The sequence below is a fragment of the Oryx dammah genome, unplaced genomic scaffold, assembly GCF_014754425.2.
Source record: "Oryx dammah isolate SB20612 unplaced genomic scaffold, SCBI_Odam_1.1 HiC_scaffold_9, whole genome shotgun sequence".
Classification (NCBI taxonomy): Eukaryota; Metazoa; Chordata; class Mammalia; order Artiodactyla; family Bovidae; genus Oryx; species Oryx dammah.
Window position 1 is genome coordinate 1577337 of NW_024070193.1, and position 22131 is coordinate 1599467.

Here is a 22131-nt window from a genome sequence, read left to right on the forward strand (position 1 = left end):
CCATAACTCATTTTTACTCTCTCCTTGGGTGTTAATTCTATTAGACCCAACAGAATAGCATCCCCTCGTGAACATGGGAGTTTCTGGTGTACTCTGCTAGTTACCTCTAGGTTGGGACAAAGAAGCCCAAAGTTGATTAAAACCTACGACTGCCTGAGATGCAATCCTCTCTCAGGAGAGCTGTGTCATTTTAGTCTCCTACTGTGATGCCTTTACTCCCCACTAAGAACACAGTGCTCCGAGATCCATTCAGATTACAAGGGTCGGTATTAACTTCCGGTCTTGGGCTTGGACCAGGACAGTACATGGAGGGGAGGGTATGCTTCTGCCTCGGATGGACCTTGTCACCATCTCATCCTAACATGACCAAAGGCGTCATCCCATCAGAGTTAAAAGTCTGCTCTAAGTTTGGTTGGCTACAGAGGCCCGTCTCTGTCCTAAATCAGGTATGGGTGAGATCTGGGTATGAATCAGCCTGGGGCATCACTCCTACCAGTAGCTTTGTGACTTGCTCCCCAAGATGAGTGGGAGGCATAGGGCCCCAGTAAAAAGACACAGGACGCTGCCCTTCAGGACAGAAGACTGGAAGGAAAAGGCCTCACTGGTTTCAACCAGTTACAGAATCCAGCAGGGCAAGCGGTGTTAGGGCCTGAGCACATCCTCTGGGCTTGAGCTGCCTCCCCAGGAACCATCGGTTCCTCTCCATGGACGGCAGCACCTGTTCACGGCTGCACACTTGGATCAACCTGTTTCCTGCCCCTAGAATTTTCGGGGGTTAACAGCCCTCTTTTGTACCCTGTCCCTTGCCATCCAAGCTGGCAGTGGTTCTGCTGGTGTGAAATGTTTAACTTTGGGGGTCTCCTGCGTGTGTCATCGGAATTCACTCCATCTGACAAGAGGTTTCTCTGTACATCTCTCCTGGATAACCCATCTGTATTCCTGGCTTCTGCTGAGATGGTTGAAAGTGGCCATCAGCCTGGCAGAGAGCCCCCTAAAGCTCACAGTACTAAAGCAGCGAAGTTTTCAGGCAAGGCACATGCAGACTTTTCAGGGTCCCACCTAAGTGGCACACATTCCTTCCACTCCATTCCCATAGGCCAGGGTTTCCTGGCAAGCCCACACCAACTGTCAGGGAGGTGGACGACGGACTGTGGCAGGACAGCCTGAACTTTTTAAGAGAAAACTTGTCACGGTTCAGGCATGGGCCCCTGGTGGTCCAAGCACTGGTCGGTCCTGTCTGAACCACAAATGCTGGCTGCATCCCCCGATGGCCTGTGCTTCCCGGCTGCAGCCGGAGCACCCAGCAAAGATTAGGCCTCGTGTCGCAGGAAGTTGCTTCCGCAAAGCACCATGCTGGCCGAGGGGGAGGTGCTGGAACTGGCCGAAGTGGCCACCGGGGCCCTGCGGGAGGAGCCCCCAGGCCTATCCCTAGCGGTGGCCTCTTTGCCTCCCTGGTCCGGGGCTAAGGCCCTTCTGATCCCTGCAATGTGTCCAGTACCCACAGACTGAGCCCCTGCAGTAACGGTCTTTTTCTCCCCCGGGCCTTACGTTTGTTTTGAAAGGGTGACCTCAAGCCTTGGTCCAGATCGGACAGACCCCGCGATTCCAGGAGAAAATCTCAGAAGCACAGACCCGAAATAAACGCCTGAGAAGAGGGGGAACTGGTGAGGCGAGGCAGCCTCCAGCCACTGGCGGGCACGCGGGCCGCGGGAGGGCCCCCCGTCCACTCAGAGGGCTGAGGACGACATACTCCCGACGGCGTGTCTCCGCTCCCAGGACGTGACGGGGCAGCCGGGACGCGAGCCGCCTGGGGCAGCCACGGCCCCAGCAGCCTCACACAAGGCGGCGGGGCCGCGAGTCATCACGGGAAATGTCGCCGTTGTTATCGCGAGAGCAATACCAGCCCCACCACCGCCCCACCCCCCCGGTCCGAGTCGGAGACGCTTCCGTTGCATTGCGCAAGCGCAGTTCTGCCGCGCCCCTAATTTTCGTGCGCACACGTCGGTGCGACGTCCTGATGCCCAGGGAAGGTTGCCAACGGGAGCGCGCCTGGACTTCCTTCCCGTCCCCAGGTCAATTGAGCTTCGCTTCCGGTTCCTCACTTCCGGTCCCTTAGTTATTCTTCCGACTGGAAAGCCGGTGGTCCGGGAAGGCTAGAACCTTCCGTTCCCGTCCGGATTGGCCGCTCCCGGGGCGGCGGAGGTCCGTGGGCCGGTGCCGCCCGGCCTGAGGGCGGCGCACTCCCTCGCAGCATGGTGAGCGGGGCGGGGAGCGAGGGAGGAGAGCGGCGGGCCGGGGCCGGGGAGCCCGGGGGCTCCGGCGCCCGCGTTCGGGACCCAGGGCCTTCCCGCCGCGTGAGGCCGGAGGGGGCGGGGGCCGCCTCCCGAGGGCAGTGTCCCGGGACGGGAGGACGCGCGGTCCGTTGGTGCCCGTGACGTTCTCAGCAAGCGAAGCGCCCGTGCGAGCAGCGCGGCTCCGTAGCAAGTTACCGAGGGCGTCGCGGAAGTCTGTCGGTTGATGAGAAACCCGTGCAGGAAGGAGCCTTCTGCGCTCTCCGGCGCCGGGAGAATGTGCCCCCCAGCCCGTTCTCCTTCCCACTGGCCGCCTCAGCCCGCGGGCTCTCGTTGCCGAACTCTGACAAGCGTAGCGAGTCTCCTCTCTCCGTTCCCTAGCAGAGGAGCAGGGGCCCTGGCCTTGGATGCTTCTGGCAAACTGGCCATCACACACACTCCTTTTTGTGGGTTTCCATAACCCTGGATTTCGCTGTTGTTCGCTTGCTCAGTCGTGTTCGACTTTTTGCGCACCCGTGGACCGCAGCACTCCGGGCTCCCCTGTCCTCCACTCTCTCCCTGAGTTTGCCCGAATTCATGTCCATTGAAAGGGTTAGCCTCTCAGTCCTGCCCAACCCTTTGTGTCCCTGTGGACTATGGCCCGCCGTGGGATTCTCCAGGCAAGAATACTGGAGTGCGTAGCTGTTCCCTTCTCCAGGGCATCTGCCCGACTCAGGGAGCGAACCTGGGTCTCCTGCATCGCAGGCGGCTTCTTTACCGCCTGAGCCACCAGGGAGGCCCTGAAAGACGGCGGGCAGGAGGAGAGGGGGCAAGCGAGGGTGAGAGAGTTGGATGGCATCGCCGACTCTGCGAGATAGTGACGGACAGGGAAGCCTGGCGTGCAGTCCGTGGGGTCACGAAGAGTCGGACACGACTGGGTGAGGAAACAGCAGCCACAGCTGTCCACTGAGTCGGGGCCCTGGTCAAGTGACTCATTGTGCTGGGGAGGGAGGTTCCTCTGACTTCCCCCAAAAGGAAGGACCGTGGCCAGATTCCTAGTGCCCAGCATGGCGTTTCACAAATTACATTGGATACTGAGACTCTGTAGGCTTTAATGAAGTAGGTAGGACACAACCTCAGCCTTCAAGAAGGCAGCTTCTCCTGGGAGAGCCTCTGTGTTTCTTTCCTTAGTAGATGTCGTGTTCATTTATCTACCAAGCACTTAGCGAGTTTATTTCTCTGTCACTTGGAAGAAAAAGTCAGAAAGACGTAAGTGGAGCTCACACTTTCTGAGCACCTCTTTACTGCACCACTGACGTCCTCACATATTTGTCTGAGTGAACCATCCTGACGCCTCTGTGAGGTAAAAGGTCCCATCCCTGCCTGGAGGCGGGGAAGCCGAGCCGGAGAGAATTTCTCGGGGATGCTAAGTGGGAGAGTGGACAGTGACACTCAGGTCCTGGACTCAGCGCGCACTCTTCTTACACTGGAGCCCAGAAAACGTGCTCCCTGCCCGACGCTGCGTTTCAGGGATAAGTGACTCGCCCTAAGTGCAACAGTCTTTCCATAAAACTCACTTGTAAAAGCCAGTCTTTCCTTCCTCAAGTTCCACTGGCAGAGAACAGAGTTGTGATGCTGGGTGGAAAGTGCCTGGTAGGTATAGACCCAGACAAAGGGGAGCAGCCTAGCTGGGAAGAAGAGGTGCCGGGAGAATTGTCTGGGATGCAGATGGCTCCGGTGGATTCTGAAGGGGGCGTGGCCAGGTGGAAGGGCGTGGTCGCAGTGGAGGAGTCCAAGCGGCTGAGCCGAGTCCCGGTATCTGGGCGTCTTCTGATTTTTGTTGTTATTGTTGTGCTCATGCTTCTGGCTGTGTCCTGAGGAAGCTTTTCTTTAAAACCTTTTTCTGAAAAGTAAAGGAAACAGCTCTTTAAAAATGCACGTTTTCTTCCCCTCTCTTTTCCTTTTAGGCCCGAAACGCGGAAAAGGCCATGTAAGTATCAAGTCCCTTTTGTCTGCAAATTGTATGCTGCTTAATTGCCAGCTTGGAGCGCTTTTTCTGTTCGGTCTTTGGGTACCCGTCTCTCCCTCTCCCTCTCCCTGTGTTGAAGTCGCGTGCGTGTCTCTGCCCATGTATTTATCTCCCCCGAAGTGTTTTCTCGCTGCTCCCAGAACTTACACTGTAGGGGAGGCGGGGCTGTGAGAGCGGCAGCCCTTCTTATCCGTGTTTTTAATACTGCAGTGGGGTGCTGAGTTTCCCACAGTCCTTACCTGCCTTGTGGGTAGAGGGAGGGGATACGGGGTGTTCAGGAACACAAGTCCTTATGAACCCTGCTCTTTGGAACGTGGAAAGCCATGATGTCTCTGGTTTCTTGACAGCAGTGTGTATGTGTGCATGTGAGTGAGAGGTGGCAGGTAACGTCATGAGCAGATCTGCCCACCCAGGAACTTGGGTGATGAGAGACCTGTGAGCAGGATCTAACGGTCTTCTCTCTTCCCGGTAGGACGGCCTTAGCAAGATTTCGCCAGGCTCAGCTGGAAGAGGGGAAAGTAAAGGTTGGTTTACAGCTTCCTCGTGAGTTTTCCAGTAGGAAGGACGAGCGCAAGCAGACTCCAGACCCTCCTCTTCTCGTCTTTGCTTCCCTGTATCCTAAGGGTCTGTTTGCCTGAGGCCCAGGTGAAGCTCCCTGTCGCGGGGGCCGCGTGATGATCGGTGATGGGACGCTTGGGTCTCCCTGTTATCCCAGCCTGGGCTCATGCTGAGTAGTAGAAAGTGGGGTGTGCTCTGGGAAGCAGCTCTAACCTGAGACCAGTGGATGACCTCTGTTCATGGAGACTCAGCCAGATTAGGGGCAATATGTGCTGTTCTTTGAGTATTTTCATTTTGTTTTTTAAAAGTATCCTCTCACCTGCCCCTGCACTCCCACACACTCCTGTGTACACACAGACGCGCGTATGTATGTATGTTCTAAACACTGATCGCTGTTGCTGCTTAAAGTGGCGCAGACGTGCCACGAGATGGGCATAGCCAGGTGCCCTTCACATCTCTCTGTGACGCCTGACCCCGAACAACTCAAGTTTGAACTGCGTGCATTCACTTATTCACAGATACTGTTCAGCAGTAACTACTGTGGAGCTACAGAGTTGTGGTTGGTTGAATCTGTGGTTGCAGAGAAACCACGGATCCCGAGGGCTGACAAAGTTAGACTCGGATTAACCCCCACTTTGCTCACGGTCACGGCCAAGCGCAGTGGGCTTTTCCATTGAGTGTTGGCCCCCATCCCAGTTGCGCTGCACGGAGTGTTCCTGCCTGTGCGGTTGTTTCCTGCAGAGAGACTGCAGAGTGAGCCTTAAGGCCTGATGGAAGCCACTGAGGACTGAAGCTGCAGATGTCTTTAGACTGTTAGACATTTGAGGCTGCAGGCCGCAACCAGTTGTGACTGTTGCACGAAGCTTGTAATTTCATATGAGATAGTGGCAATGTGTGTGTTTTGCCTTTCCTTAGGAGCGAAGACCCTTCCTTGCCTCAGAATGTACTGAACTGCCTAAAGCCGAGAAGTGGAGACGACAGGTGCGGTCTGGGCGAATTTGATCTTAGCAGAAATAACAAGTCTCTGAATTTTATTACCTGCATGACTCTTAAACCACATTCCTAAGCACTTTTAATTAGATATTTCTTACGCTTTCAGACTTATTCAGAAGTCATAACGATGTATTACCTTTTATTTTTTTCGTAGATCATTGGAGAGATCTCAAAAAAAGTGGCTCAAATTCAGAATGGTAAGCCAGCCTCTCTCTTTAAAGTGCTTGATTCTCACTTCCACAGTTAGGCGTGGGGACGTCAGCCCCCTCTCAGTGGTCGGTGGAACAGGAGTGAGGACAGAGAAGGACTGGGCAGTGGTATCAGTCAGTTTGACCTACTTGCCATGTATAGAGCACTCACCTCACAAAGAAGAGTACACTTTCTTCTTGAAGAGGAAATGGAATATTCACCAAAATAGAGCATATTTTGGATTGTAAAATAAATGCTAATAAACATTAAATAATTAAAATTTTGCAAAGTATAATTCACTGATTAAAATACAGTTAATGTAGAAATCGGTTACAGAAAGATACCTGGCAACTTCCTAAATATTTAGAAATTAAACATACTTCTAAACAACCCATATACCTAAAGGAAAACCTCAAGAAAATTAGAAAATGTTTTTAATTGAATGATAATGAAAATGTAATGTCACAATTCAGGGTATGAAAAAAGCAATGCTTAGATGAAATTTTATAGCATTAAAGTAAAATAAAATAAGAAAGGTCTCAACTCAGTGATCCCAGCTTCTCCCTTAAGAAACCAAAAGGAAGAGCAAATTAATTCCAGAGTAAGCAGAAGGGAGGAAACAGACAGACGAGCAGAGAAAGTAGAGCAGAAGTGGGTTCAGTAAAATCGATAAACTTCTAGTCCCGTTAGATGATCAAGAAAAAAAGACACAGTAACAGCAAGAATGAGATCGGGAATGTCACTATACTCTCTAACCATTCAAAGGATAAGGGAACATTAGATACAACTTCAGGGCTACAGCAAGAATGAGATCAGGACGTCACTATACTCTCTAACCATTCAAAGGATAAGGGAATATTAGATACAACTTCAGGGCTGTCACTCAGCACCTTAGATGAGACGGGCCTCTCCTAAACAGCCGCATGCTAACGAAACAGTGCTCCCTGACCGTCAGCAGTGTCACCTCTCCAGCCTCCTCCACCCACCCCTGGGAATTTCATGCTCTCTGGAGGGGGCTTTATTTATTAGAGAAATTGAATTCATAGTTAAAAACTTTCCAGCAAAGAAGAGTCCAGACCCAGATGGCTCCCCTGGCCAGTTCAGATATTTAAGGAGTACCAGCTCTACAGCTTCTCCCAGAAGAGTGGAGAAAGAACCCTTCCTGGTTTACTTTCTTACATATTCTGGTTTGTGTGCCCTTGACCCTGAAATCAGAGAAAGACATTACAAGAAGAGAAAAGACTACAGACAACATTCCTTCCGGAATTTGGCCATAAAGCCCTCAGCAAAGGATTGCATGGTTGATTCAGCACTCAAAAATCAATTCACTGTGTCATCAGTTTAAAGAAGGGAAACCATGTCATCTCAGTAGATGCAGAAGTATTTGACAAAGTTTATCATTCATTCATAAAAACTCTGCTAACCGGGAATGAACCGGAACTGCTTCCTTTCCCTGATAAAACACTTCTACCAAAAAGCCTGTAGTGAACATCACGCTGAATGCAGCAAGATGAGACCAGGAACAAGGTGAAGGTGCCTTTCTCATGCCTTCCGTTCAGTGTTGCACTGGAGCTCCTGGCCAGTACAGTAAAGCAAGAAAAGGAAGCAAAAGACCCAAAGGCTGGAAGGGAAGAAAAATGCTGTATTCCGAGATGGCTTTATCTTCTGTGTAGGAAATCCCAAGGAATCTACAGAAGGGTTTCCACAGTGAATAACTGAGTTTAGCTGGATGACAGACTAGAAAGTCCATACCAAAAAAGTCAATTTGATTTCTGTGTACTGGCAGGAACATTTGGAACTAGAGCATTTTTAAAAGTGTTATTTACAGAAGCATCAAAAGGCAAGAAGTACTTAGGTATAAATCTAGTAAGATACACACATGGTCTCTATGGTGAAAACTAGGAAGCAGTGATGCCAGGTAGTAAAGAACCACTGAAGTGGAGATGATAGTGTTTGTGAAGGGGAAGACTCAACATCGGAAAGAGGTCAGTTCTTTTCCTTTTTAAAATCTATCACAGAACCCCAGGGTGGTTTTCCAGTTTATGTTGACAAACTGTAAAATTTACAACTTTGCCATTCCATGTGAATGCAGCCAAAAGAACTTTGAAGAACAAAACTGGAGTACCCACAACATCTAATTTCAAGATTCAATGTAAAGCTGAAGGTATCAAGATAACATGGTCCTGGTGAGAGAGAGACATACGGGCCAGGAAACAGAATAAGGAGTCCAGACATAGGGGCACACGCGTGTGGTACGCCAACCTGGCAACAGAGCAGAAGCGGTTCAGGGGAGGAGAGGAGGCCGTCTCCCTCCCTGTAGGCACAGGTGCTTCGCTTCAGCACACCAGAGACCCCTGACCGTCCTCCCGCCTCTGGTGGGACGCCCTGGTCGCCAGTGACAGCGCCTCAGCAGCCTCCTGTGCTGTCCCCTTAAATCCGCCCGGTGGGCTCCTGGTCAGAGGTGTTCCCGGGGACCGGCAGGCTGCTTGCTGACGCTGCCTCCCCGTGTCCTGGACGCTGAGCGCCCCACCGCTGAGGCGTGATGTCTTAGAGCTGGTGGAAATGGAGCGGCAGGACGGCTTCAGTGTGTATTTCTCTGGTTGCTGATGGGGAGGAAGTTGCTTCTCGGAGTTTTTCTGGGGCCGCTGAAACTGTTCATATCGTCACCCTTCCGTGATTTCGGTGTGGATGGTTTTTCTCGTAAGCTGAAGTGGTTTTGCGTTGTCCACCTCTGTCAGCGTTGACACTCTTACAGGTGTAACATGAAGCGGTATTTTCAGGAAATGATATGACATTTCTCTTTTCTTAGCTGGTTTAGGTGAATTCCGGATTCGCGACCTGAATGATGAAATTAACAAGCTGCTTCGAGAGAAAGGACACTGGGAGGTCCGGATCAAGGAGCTGGGCGGCCCTGACTACGGGGTAAGTAAGCAGCAGCCCAGGGCCCAGCTCGGGGGCTTTCTAGGCAGGGTGGGTCCTGTCTCACTGCAGACCCCACAGGCCTACCTTGGACGAGGCCCTTGAGAAACGAAAGGAGCCTGGAAAGGGCCTGGTGTGTGTGCACGGGAACCGTGAAAGCACAGGGCCAGTGGTGTAGAAGGTCCCCGGCGCGGGCCTGGGAGTGTGTACCAGTCCGGCATCCAGGGTGAGCCACTCGGTCTCCCCGGGCCCCTTATGGAGACAACCTTGGCGCCGCACGTGCGTCTCTGAGCTCCTTGAGGATTGGGACAGCCCTTCCACTGCAGCTTCTGTGCTTGAGGGGGCCCTGGAGACAGGCACTCTGTGCTTGCTCTGGATTCTTTTTTTCCTCTGGATTCTTTAAAGGCACAGTGACTTTGAGGCTTTCAGGACCGTGACCCTGTGTATATGTCTGTGAATCACACACAGTCGCTGTGTTGCCGCCCAGTACGCACGAAGATGTGCTGAAAAGGTTCCTGGGGGGCGCTGCTGCACTTTGAAATTTTCTGTTCTGTTCTATTTTGACTTTTTAACAGTTGGTAATTGTGACCCACGTAGTGGATTTCATGACCCAGACCTGCCCCGTTTGCCCGGGTCTTTGAACAGTCTGTCTGGTCAGTGGACTGCCGTGTGGCTACATAAGAAGCGTGGGCAGTGTTTCTGTGTATTGGTCTGGCCCCCTCTTAACACAGAGCCATAATTCTCAGGTCAGTGCCTGGCCCAGCCGAGGCCTTTATCTTCCCATTCCTTGGGCCCCTGCTGGGAACATTGCCTCTGCATCCCCGTCATTTCTGTGACGCTGGCTTTGCTCCCTGTCGGGCGGCGTTAGTGCCACTTGCTCCCCGTCCTGGAAGGGCTACGAAAGCTCCAAGTCAGTAGTGATGTTTCTGTTTCCTTCTGGAGTTTTTTCCTGTGAAGGAAGTTGATGTTTATTTCCTGGGTGTGAAAGTAACACCCGCAGGGGCGCTCACCTTAGGTTCAGTCATCTAGCCGTTTCACCGTGTGCCACGCCTCACGGCCTCTGCCCTGCAGGACAGCCTCGTCCAGACTCGCCTCCTGGGGCCTGCACGTGTTGCCGTCATCGTTTTTAACGGAGGGAGTTCCATCTTCTGGGTGTTTCATTTGTCCTCTTCTAGTTGTCATTTAGATTTTTTGCAGCTTTTTAAAGCTTTCTTTTTCTTCACTTAACATTGTGTTGTAAGCAGTTTCTCAGCCAGTATGTGTTTCACACGAGCCTTCATTTGTCAGCTATAGAGTATATTCCACCCATGAACAAACTGTAATTTACTTAAGTCATCCTCTTCCCATTAGGTATTTAGGTTGATTTTTAAAGGATCAAAAAAAGTTCCAAAGTGTATTTCTGTGCCCATTAATACCTGGTGCTTTTAGCATCACTGTCTTTAAGCATATCTGCAAACGTGGAAGTAGTGGGTTTACAGACCAGATCCATTTTCTCTTTTTCCTTCCCCATAAGAAAGTGGGGCCTAAAATGCTGGACCACGAAGGGAAGGAAGTCCCAGGAAATCGAGGCTACAAGTACTTCGGAGCGGCCAAAGACCTGCCTGGAGTCAGAGAGCTGTTTGAGAAAGAACGTGAGTGGCTGGCGCTGGCGAGGCTGTCAGCCGGCTCTCGGTGCTGGCTGTGAGTGATGCTGCGTGCCCAGCTGCGCGGCAGCCTCGTGTCGTCAGGGGACTCTCCTTCCCAGGGCTTCAATGGGAACCCTCGAGCACGGGACGTTGAGGGGGCAAGCCCAGGGCACACCTTGGGTAGGAGCGGGAACCCAGAGCTGCGGGCACCAGATTGCAGGCCCTGGCACACGCCCGCCTCCGAGTGAACGCAGACGCGCTGTGGGCCTCGGCGCCATGGGCGTGGAGGCGCGGGGGCGCCGTGGGCGCGGGGGCGCTGTGGGTGGAGCTTCCCTGTCAGCCCCTGTCACGGTGGCTCCAGAGTCCATGCAGTCGGGTCCATGTTTCAGGTACTTGTTGGGCTGAAAAAGCTCTTAACTGAAGGGCTGATGACACCTTGGGCCAAAGCCGCTGTGCACTGGGAGAAGAGAGGGTCCGAGTCAGACACCCTGGCTCTGGGCACCTCCAGGATTCTGCTCATCTGGACCGCCTGCGTCTGATTTTTGACTTTTTGAAAAGCAGTGCAAGCACTCCATAGGAAAAAGTGTGGAAAGCAGAGAAGGCGAGACCAGGATCCCTCCCACTGCTGCGTTCTGCTGACCCCTTCCGATTCTACCTTCGTGAAACCCTACTGGTTCTCTTTTTTGGCCTCCGTGGGAGACCTGTGGGGTCTCGGTTCCCTTACTGGGAACTGAACCTGGGCCGTGGCAGTGATAGCCTGTAGCCCTGACCACTGGCCCAGCAGGGAGCCGGCCCCCAAGCCCTGCTGCTTCTTGAGGCCCCTACGTGTGCAGGCTGGCTTTGCGTGTGTCATCGACATTGCTTAAGATAACTCAGAATTCCAGTATCACACCATCTATTATGAAAGCAATGAAACCTGATTATAGACATGCAGAATATAGAGAATCAGGAAGAAGACCCCTGTTCTCATATCTTAGAGTTGATGGTGGTTGGCATGTTGGGGTGTGTGCCCTTTCTGGTTTTAAGGCCCCTAAAGTGAGGTGGTCCTGTTTTTCTGTTTTTGCACTTACTTTGGCTTTAAATTTACTCTCAAGTTCCTATGTATTCTAGGCATCGATTTTCTTTTTTTTTTTTTTTTTTTAAGAAGAAAGTGCCCAAGTTAGTCTTCAGGCGCGGAATGTAAACGGTAGCACAGCCCCTCTACCACCGTCCGAGTGCTCTGCTCCGGACGCCCCATCGCCGTTACCGTCTGGAGTGCTCCTTGCCAGGCCTTCCCATGCTCTTCCCTGCGTATCTCAGCAGCTGAGTCACATCAGCTTAGTGACAGGTGACTCCAGCCCGGCTCCCTTGAGGCAGAGAAGCCCGTTTCTGGCTCCTGGGACTGACGCATTTGTCCTTAGGAATGGCTGGTTCCAGAGCCCTTGCTCCTGCCGCTGTTTTGGCTTCCATCCTGCAAACGCTTCTCTTTGTCTCGTCTCCTTTGGGGTGGCAGGCTGTCCATTATCCACTTAGAGTTTGTCCTCTCAGCGAGTTTACCACCATCATCCCCAACCCCCCAAAAGGTTCAAGCACAGGCCCCAGGGCGAGCCCCGCCGGCACTGGTCGGATCCCAGCTCCCTCCTGCATCTGGGATGCACTCAGTGCTCCGAGCCCGTCCTAGGCGCAGCCCTCGGTGCCCAGGGCTGGGCAGGGTTGCTGGTACCTGTGTGGGCCAATGGAAGGGGGCTTCCCCCTGCCTGTGCCCATCGTGTGTGGACCGTCCGTGTCCCCCCACGGTTCTCCTTACAAAGCCGAGTGACGCAAAGGATCAAAGAGTCTCGGGTGACCCGTGCTGGCAGTAACCACTCCTCCTGTGTAGACTTTTAGTTACTTCCGCGTCTTCGCAACTATAACATTGTTGCTGGTACTTGAAACAGTATGTTATTTCTATTTTTTGTTTCCCTGATTACTAATGAAGTTGACAGTTGAATTCAGTTCCTATTAATCACTGAAATGTTCACACTTACAGGTTTCTTCTCCTTCAGTTAATCAGCTTTTATTCTTTGACCAGTCAGCTGGACTTTCATTTCCCTTTTGATTTTCCAGAATTACTACATATCCTGAACAGTAATACTTAGTCTGAATGTATTCTCTTCAGGAATTTCTCATGTATCTTTTTTGCTTGTAGTGTATTTTGTCTTATCTGAGTCCTTATGTTTTTTCATTAGCTATTTTGGCATTTCCTGTGAAAGCACCTCATGAAGCTGTGGTCAGGGGGGTCACAGGACACCCTCCCCCCGCCAGGCAGTTCATAGTCCTGGTGGGGGTCCAAGTTTCACTGTTGTATCAACAATGCCGTGACACTCGTCTCTGTCCATAAAGCTTTGCCAGCTTCTGTTTTTGCTTTTTAAATCACGATAGATTGCTTCTAAATGGACTGAGTCTGAAACATCAGCGCTGGTTTTCAAGAGGGTAGTGTCCTGTGTAGTCCCATTAGTAGTGTGGTGAAGCGCCTGTTTGATGCCATTTTCAGGAACACACGTGCTGCGTGCCTCTGTAGCGTTGTATGGGGAGGAGGCATGGGTGTGGCTGTGACGGGAACCCGGCTAAGCTGAAGAATTCTTTCTTTCAGCGCTTCCTCCTCCAAGAAAGACACGAGCCGAGCTCATGAAGGCGATCGACTTTGAATACTACGGTTACCTCGATGAAGACGATGGTGTCATTGTGCCCTTGGAACAGGAGTATGAAAAGAAACGTAGGTCCTCGGGCATTTCACTTCACGACTGGTGGCATCTGGTTTCTTTCCTCGCCTTTGAAAAAGGAGGTTTTCTTTTTCTAAGGAATTTATCTTCTATTAGGACTTTGTAAAAAATTGAAGTTCAGTTGATGTACAATGTTACATACAGTGCGCAGTAACATAATTCAGTTTTTAAAGGTGCACTCCGTTAGCAAGTTACTCGAGAAGGAGTTTCTGCAGCCCCTGTGTTGCGCAGTATATCCTGGTGTGTTCTGTAGCTCCCACGAGTGAGCAGTGCCTTAGAGCGTCTGTCTTTCTCTGGCTCACTCCACTTAGCAGGATAATCTCTGGGTCCGTCCGTGTTGCTGCAGGTGGCACAAGGGCCTCTTTTGCGTAGGAGTCCATTATGTGTCTTTGCTCATTCATCTGTCGAGGGCGCTTCGGTTGCTCCCACGCCTTGGCTGGTGTAAATGGAGCTGCCCTGGACACTGGGCGCTGTCTTTCCTGATGAGCGTCTCTCTCTGTTTCGTGTGTGAACCCAGGAATGGAATGGCTGGGTCACGCGCTAGTCCTGGTTTCGGTTCTTTGAGGAACCTCAGGGTGTTGAGCCGGGGAGGATCTGGGCGTGTTCCCCACCAGCCGCCCCGGAGCTGCCGTGGGACCCCTGCCCTCCCGTCCGATGCCTGCCCGTGGGGGCCGGAGGAGGGTCACCCTTCGCAGAGGGCAGGCCTCAGTCACCTTTGCCCCGCGTGGCATGTCACTTTCTCGGAGGCCAGAGCGCCTGACGCCTGCTGTCCCTCGTCTGCAGACAGAGCCGAGCTAGCGGAGAAGTGGAAAGCAGAGCGAGAGGCCCGCCTAGCGAGAGGCGAGGAGGCGGAGGGGGAGGAGGAGGAGGAGGCGAACATCTACGCTGTGGCTGAGGAGGAGGTAGGGCGGCCGCCGCGGCCCCACGGACCACGCCGGGGCAGGCTCCAGGCCCGGTCTACCCCTGGGCGGGGGTGAAGGGCGCCTCGGGGACACAGGACCCCTGGGGGCACCTGGGGACCTGTGCTCCATGTCGGGGTGACTTAGCTGCGTCTCAGAGCTAGGCCCTCCGGACCTGCGGGGCCTGGATTTGTAGGCAGGTTTGAAGCCCTGACCTCATTGTTTGAGCTTCAGTGGTGGAGCCAGTAGTGCTGCTGTGGGCCCTAACCACCCACGCCCACCTTACCGTGGGAAACCAGAAAGGAGGCTCCCTTGGGGGTCCCAGGTGGGGTGGCCCTGTGGCCCCGCAGCCAGAGCCCCCTGCTCCCAGCTCCTTCATCCGGCAGGCCTGGGATGGAGTGCCTTTGTGACTGAGCCAGGGGAGGGGAGTCAGCCAGGCCGGGACGGCGGGTCAGGCCCCGTGAGACATCGCGTGGTGTGCCCCGCAGCAGTGGCAAGCAGGCAGGCTCAGGAGCTTGGTGACTGGGTCACAGGACCCAGCAGGCCTGCAGGGCGTGCCCTCGGGCAGGCATTTGAAGCAGGATGGCAGGTGCCCTGCGAAGACTTCCTCTGGGTGCAGGCGACCTGTTTGCTTTTTCAAGGGGTGTTTGTTTCCTTGGCGGCTACTAACGAGTGAGTGAGGCCCACTCAAGGGGCATCACAGCCACACGCTCCATCGGTAGCTCAGGATCCAAGGGGCAGCCCGGTCAGCAGACCCCGCAGGAAAACGGCACGTGTGACAGGAGCCCTCGGTAGTGGCGCGGGCGGGCGGGGCTGCAAACACTTCATGGGGAGGCAACCCTTCAGCTGAGCTCGGAAGTCGGGGAGGCGTCACCGGCGCACAGGGGCAGCAGGGCAGCAGGCGCAGACGGCCTGGGGGAGCGTCGGGTGAGAGGACCGGCTGCGGCCGGAGCCCAGAGCGGGCCCCCTGGTGTGAGCAGAGGCTGCTGGAGGTGAGCCGGGACCAGCAGGGTTCCTGGCCCCTGGGGCACACGTCTTCCCCCATCGCAAGAGCCATGGAGAGGCTGGGAAGGGTTAGACAGTCGTGGGTGTTGGAACCGTCGCAGACTCAAGGCAGCTGTTACAGAGCTGAAAGAGGCCCCGCTCGTCCTTCCCCCGGGCCCAGAGGCCCCGTCCTGAATGCTTCCAGCTCGGCGTCCACGAGGAGCTGCCTGCTGTGGCCCGCATGCAGGGCTGGGGCTGCCGTCACTGGGTGGCTCCCGGGACTACGACAGCCTTTCTTGTTTTCCTCCGCCTGGCAGTGGGGGCGGACCGGGCGGGTCCGGCCCTGAGACCAGCGGACAGCGGACGGAGCTCCGCACGGGCCTCCTCCCCTCGGGCCCCCAGGGCCATTCCTTAGTCGTGAGTGAGCGCTGCTGACTGCTTCTGTGCACGTTGTCCGTTTTTATAAGTTTAGTTTAAAAATAATATACTCGGGGCTTCTCTGCTGACTCACATGGTAAAGAAGCTGCCTACAAGTTGGATCCCTGGGTCAGGAAGATCTCTGGAGAAGGAAATGGCAGCCCACTCCAGTATTCTGGCCTGGAGAATCCCATGGACAGAGGAGCCTGGAGGGCTTCAGTCCATGGGGTCGCCAAGATAATATGTTCACGAGAAACACATGCAGACCTCGCCCAGCTCCGCTTTCGCAGCCCCGGCCTCGGGCCCGGCGCCCACGGAGGCCGCTGCTTCTCTTCCTCGGGTAGGAGGCCGCGCGGTCCACGCTGTCGTGTTAGCCCTCGTGCTTAGCGCTGCATCTTGGGGGTGTCTCTGAGGAGAGCACGTCCCCGGGGCTGTCTCTCCCGTCAGACAGCGGTAGGCTGGGCCTCTCGCGGCGTCTCCTCTGCACAGCCTCTGGTGTTCTCTCTTGCAGTCTGACGAGGAGGGCGGCCCGGACAGAGGAGGGGAGGACGGGCAGCAGAAGTTCATCGCCCACGTGCCGGTGCCGTCGCAGCAGGAGGTAGGATGCTGGGCCCGCCAGGCGAGTTTCTGGGTCCTTTCTGTCCCCACAGGCAGCTCTGACTCCAGGGGCACCGCTGACTGCACGCAGCTTAGGGTGTGGGTCCAGCGAAGGCGGAGTCCATCCGCCTTAGAGGCAGTGGCCTGCCCTGCCGTGCACGGCAGGTCCCTGTGGCTCACGCGTGCTGGGAGGAGGTGTCAGGAGCAAAGTGGATGCCGCCCCAACCCCGCCTCTGCTGCCCACAGATCGAGGAGGCGCTCGTGCGCAGGAAGAAGATGGAGCTGCTGCAGAAATACACCAGCGAGACCCTGCAGGCCCAGAGCGAGGAGGCCCGGCGGCTCCTGGGCTGCTAGGCGGCCCTGCTGCAGCCTCCCCTGCCCTCCTTGCTCACACCGTGCGCCCCCCAAGGGCTGCTGGCTGGACCCCTCAGCGTCGCCCTGGCCGCGTGCAGCTGACGCGAGAGCCCACGGGCACGTGTCCTGAGTGGGTAGGACAGGCTGCTCCCGCGGCCTATGAGTGTCATCAGTGGTGGGGCGGCCAGCCGGGGACACCCCTGAGCGCGCAGACATGTCTGTGATGCCTCCTGCGTGCTGAGAAGACACCCCGCCACCCTCGGGGCTGCCCTGCCGCCCGTCTCGCCCTCAGCCGGCCTTGCTTCCCCCAGCCGGCAGGGGGGCATGTTTGCCGCTTCGTCTGGGAGTGGTTCTGCACAGAGCTATTTTTATTAAAGATTTTTGTAGAAAGGCAGCCTTGGGTTCCTTGAGGCCTTGTCCGCGGTAGGACCTGAGGGGGCTCCACGGGGCCCGTCCGGGCGCTGAGGGTGCGGGGCGTCCCGCCTGGCCTGTGCCCACGGCCGTGGGTCAGCGCTGAGGTGGGGCCCGTGTTTCTGGCCCGTGGGAGTGCCGAGGGCCCCCAGGGTAGTCCAGACCTGCCGGCCCCGCCTGGTCTCTGCTTCCCTTTGGGGAGAACCCACCGCAGGGCCCCCAGCTTGGGGCAGGTGGGGCTGGGGGGTCCCCACCCTCAAGAGGGGTCCTGGGCACGTCGGCAGAGCCCTGTGGGCCTCTTGAAGCAGGCTGTGCCAGCCTGAGTGAGGGACAGTCGTCAGCCGGGACCTGCCTGACAAGTTCTGAGCAGGGGACAGAGGGCGTCAGGCAGGTGGGCAGCAGCCGTGGGGAGACTACCCAGGGCTTCAGGGCTGTGAGGAGGAGGAGAGGGATGGGACTGGGCTGGGGACCACCCTGGGGGCCCCTCAGCTGAGCCCCTGGGTAGGCGTGTGTGGAGAGCTGGGAGGGGTCGAGGCTGCAGGGCTGGGGGCCCGGGGACGGACAAGGCCAGACCTGGCCCTGGGACCCAGCTCCCACCCAGGCCTGGCCCGGACGGGGCTCAGGAGCGAATGCTGGGCGCCTGGAGCAGCCCCTCTGGGCCCGGGCCTCTGCATCCCCGTCTGAAAGGCCGGAGCTGGACCCAGTGCCTGTGCGTTCACCCCATGATGGGCAGCCCCATGGGGCAGGCAGAGGGGAGGCGGGCCTTGAGACCACCCGGCCTGGGGTCCAGCCAGGCGGCAGGCAGGGCCCAGCTCAGGTGGCCCAGAGACGGGTTTCCCTCTTCCGCTCCGGACACCCAGGGCCTCGCAGTGGCTCCTGGGACAGCTGCAGACAGCATGGGCGTCAGGGAACCGGGGACTGATGGGAAAGCGGCTTGCTGAGGACCCACAGGCATCCCCGGTGGAGACTGGCCCAGCCCCAGGCTTCTTCCTGCCCCGCGGGCCCTGGCTTTTTCTGTCCCAGGAGGACTTTGCAGGGCCCCCCTCCCCAGGCCTGGAACATCCAGGGAGTGTGGCCACTGGCCAGGCGTGGTCACGGAAGCTCACGCCCAGAGGCGGCAGAATCCATCCCAGGAAACGGTTGACGAAATCTCTCGTGGCTCAGACAAGCTTTGGCTCTGCCCGCAGTTTCCAAAACATAGACGTGTCCAGCTTGCTCTCCCCTCCTCCCCACTCCCGCCCCAGCCTGGCCCCTGGTGCCCTCCTCCCCTGCATTCTGCCCCCCGACGCCCGTGCTTTGGTTCTTGGGCAGTTTATAAGCCAGGAGGAGATGAAAACTTTTCTCTTGCCTGACACCCTGGGCCAGCCTGAAGTGAGCAGGTGCTGGGGTCAGCCTTGCTTCCCCCCAACAGCTGCACCCCATCTCTGCCAGCATCAGCATCTCACTGCTTCCTCCCAGAGCCCTGCGGGAGGGCGGTCTGGCGCCCCTCACTCTCATCGAAGCCCCGACAGCAGCGTCTGCCTGGGGGTGTCAGGGCCCCCAAAGAGCAGACAGGTCCACAGTGGGGGGGGCGGGGTCACACCATCTGGTTCCCTCCCCCACAAATAGGGCAGCCTGTGGAGGGAAGGCCCCCTGAGGGGTGCCCGGCTCTTCTCTGCATCACTAAGCCTGGGCTTCCAGCCCGGAGGATGAACTGTACCCCCCGGTCCCCTTGTGAGGGGTCTCAGGGCAGGGGAGTGGGGCAGGGGGAGAGGTGAGCGGGGGTCACCAGGGTCTGGGGCTCGTCCTGGCATCTGTCTGGCAGGCCTGCTCTGTGGGGACTGCGGCCATGAGAAGCTGCGAGGGGAGGAAGCCAGGGCGGTCCTCCAGTGGCGGCACAGCCCCGGGGTGGGGCTGAAGAGAGGTGGGAGGGCCTGTCCTGATGCTGCCCTGGCCCTCGGGGGCTGCTCCCAGCCCTCAGCCAGCTCGGGCCCAGTGCCCCTCAGTCAGCAGCTGCTGCAGCATATTGCTGCGTTCTTGCAGCTCCTGTTTTGTGCTTTGCAGCAGGCATGCTTCGGCATTAGGAGCACGGTGTCATGCCTGGGGTTGGGTCTTCATGGTGTTTTTCCACCTTTATTTCTGATCCGGGGCACGTTTTCTGCCCTAGCCTGGGCTCTGCCCATGAAAGAAAACTCGGATGACGTTGTTTGAGGCTGTATATTTTAACAGCGGTGACTGTACACAGGAAAAGGTGGAAAAAGAAGGGAGGAAGGAAGGGTAGAGAGGCCTTTTCTCTCTCGGCGGTGTTCTGACCTGGAGGACGGGGGGTCACAGCAGATGCTTCCGTCTGCCGGCGAGCCTGGCGCCCCCGTGTGGCAGGGCACACACAGTGCAGGTTCATCCGGCCAACCCTCCGTTCGCTTTTTAGAAAATTGAATTCTTTTCGGCTCTGCGGGTTTTCGTTGCTGCAGGAGCTTCTCATCGCGGTGGCTTCTCTCGTTGGGGAGCACAGGCTCTGTAGCTGTGGCACGTGTGCTGAATACCTGTGGAGCACACACCTAGTTGCTCCACACCACGTGGGATCTTCCCAGACTTGGGATCAAACCCATATCTCCTGCACTGACAGGCAGATTCTCTACCACTGAGCCACCAAGAACGTGAAATTCGTGACACGTTTTTTAAAGTGTGTTTTCATTGATTGACTGATTCGCTGCATCGAGCCTTGGCCGTGTCGCGAGACCTTTCACTGCTCAGTAGTTGGAGTAGGCCGACTTAGTTGCTCCATGGCGTGTGGGATCTTAGTTCCTAGACCAGGCATTGAACCAGCCTCCCCTGCATTGCAAGATGGATTGTTTACTGAACCACCAGCGAAGTCCCTCTTGACACATTGTGAAAAATTTTGGGGATATGTGTTATTTATCTAAGATCTGGGGCATTAGGTGAGATCAAGATTTTTGCATTACTGCAGTTCAAAGGTGCATAATTCAATTTCAGATAAAATGCCACTCGGGAATTTGCCTCCAAAGAGAGGAAATGCAGTTAATTTTTTAACAACACGACTGAAATATACCTGACCATAAAAACCTCCTGCTAGCTTACAGCTTAATGACTTTAACAAATCTGGGTCAAGCAGCCCTCACGACAGCACAGCTTCACAACCGTCCCATCACACCACAAATGCAAATGGTGCTGGGTTTTCTGGCAAAATCCATACCCAGGTCAGCATTCCAACCCCTGCAAACCAGTTCCAGGAAAGGCCAGTTCAGCTAGTCAACCACACGTCCAGTGCACCCGCAGCTACCCAGCCTTCTTCCTTCCTCTCCCCCTGCCTCCAGTGGCAGGACCTTGGCCTGTCCTGTCTCCTGGACACACCTTTCCCTCTCCACCTGGTGCTGTGGGAGGCCACTCAGAGCTGAAGGCAGATGTTACTTTCTGGGGCCCTGGGCTTTGACGGGTCCCGGAGCTAGCCCAGTGTGCGGAAGCCTTCCGTCCCAGGCCCTTCAGTCTGCTTCTGCCCTGGACAGAGGCTGTGTCCTATGGCCCCAACCTGATGCACCAAAGCTGGGCTCCCAGACCTGCTCTCCCTGGCACCTGGGGGGCCCTGCCTGGTGCTGTTGGGCGTTTCCCATGGGAGTGGAGCTCAGTAACTCTCCCCCCTTCTCCATGGGTCTGCCTTGCCTCCTGGCCCAGTTTCTCTTACTTGCTCAGCCGGTAAAGGTGGTCCAGGCTCTTGGCGTCCTGGTGGACTTGTTCTCTGTGGTCTCCGTAAGCTACAGGAGGTCCCTCTTCCCTTGTGTGCTGCGGAGGGTATGGATATTTCTCTGCCTTGTTCACTTAAATATTCCAAAGTCTTAGAAGCATACCTGACCCATAACAGGCATTAATCAAAATGTAAACTTCCATGGATTTGGAGTTCTGTAGGAGACCCCTTGCAAAGGGCAGGAGTGTTCTCAGTTCCTGTCCATCCGGATGACTGTGGAGACGCTGGGGGAATGGGTCCCATTTGATCTAGGAGCCCCATGGACAGCAAAGACATCTGACCAGTCCATCCTAAAGGAAATCAGTCCTGGGTGTTCATTGGAAGCACTGATGCTGAAGCTGAAGCTCCAATACTTTGGCCACCTGATGCAAAGAACTGACTCATTTGAAAAGACCCTGATGCTGGGAAAGATTGAAGGCGGGAGGAGAAGAGGATGATAGAGGATGAGCTGGGTGGATGGCATTACCGACTTGATGGGCATGAGTTTGAGCAAGCTCCAGAAGACAGTGGAAGACAGGCCTGATGTGTTGCAGTCCATGGGGTCACAGAGAGTCGGAAACGACCGGGCGACTGAACAACAAAGCCCCTCGTACACAATCGAGTCTCATTTCTCTGGAGATCCCTGGTGGACCAGACCACCTGAGGAGCTGGCCGCCCTTCCACAGAGCTCCCCACAGCCCTCCCTCGCTCCTCAGCTCAGGAAAGTCTCATCAGGTGAGTCAGTTCCCTCAACTGGACCCAAGTTCCCAACTGAGCCAGCCTGTTAGGGCAGCTGCTTCCACCACTGTAAAGCGTCTGCCTACAATGCAGGAGACCGGGGTTCAATCCCTGGGTCGGGAACCTCTCTTGGAGAAAGAAACAGCAACCCACTCCAGTATTCTTGCCTGGAAAATCCCGTGGACGGAGGAGTCTGGTGGGCTCCAGTCCCTGGGGTAGCAAAGATTCCGACATGAGTGAGTGACTTCACTTTCACTTTCCACCACTGCTGTTCAGCCTTTTGGGCTGGGAGCTCCCAGCCCTTTGGATCCCCCAAAACTAGCCCCCACCAAACAGGTCTCCCTAACCCCAGGTCCCAGCTTTCTGGGGGTCACCTTGAGCACACGGCCCCACGAGCTCTCCTCTCAGTTCTGTAGCCAGCTTAGTTTTTGGCCTCTTTTCTCGCCTCCTCCTTGCAGCGTGTCTCAGGCCTCTCCCTTCTTCAGTGCAGGGAAATGCATTGTCGGCCCCACTGGTATGAGCCCCGAAGCGACACTGCCGTGCTTGCCCGCGCTAGATCCATTCTAGAGGAGGCCACTCTGGGCCCAAGGGCTGAATCAAAAGTCCCAGAGACCCTCCCCTGCTCTCGAAGCCGCTCCAGACTGAGTTTGGGAAGGCCCAGGCAGGAGATCCCTGGATGTCAATAGGCG

General features: G+C 55.7%; 1 protein-coding gene across 1 annotated transcript; it reads left to right on the top strand.

Annotated features, from left to right (window-relative positions):
• The first annotated feature begins 1258 nt into the window (after positions 1–1258).
• ISY1 (ISY1 splicing factor homolog) lies at positions 1259–16969 on the top strand. The gene is made up of 11 exons (XM_040246658.1): positions 1259–2255; positions 4238–4260; positions 4772–4823; positions 5773–5838; positions 6005–6047; positions 8849–8961; positions 10472–10589; positions 13195–13317; positions 14108–14226; positions 16136–16222; positions 16468–16969. Exons 1-11 carry the CDS (start codon positions 2253–2255, stop codon positions 16573–16575), a joined length of 855 nt encoding a protein of 284 aa, XP_040102592.1. The 5' UTR covers positions 1259–2252; the 3' UTR covers positions 16576–16969.
• Positions 16970–22131: the final 5162 nt, after the last annotated feature.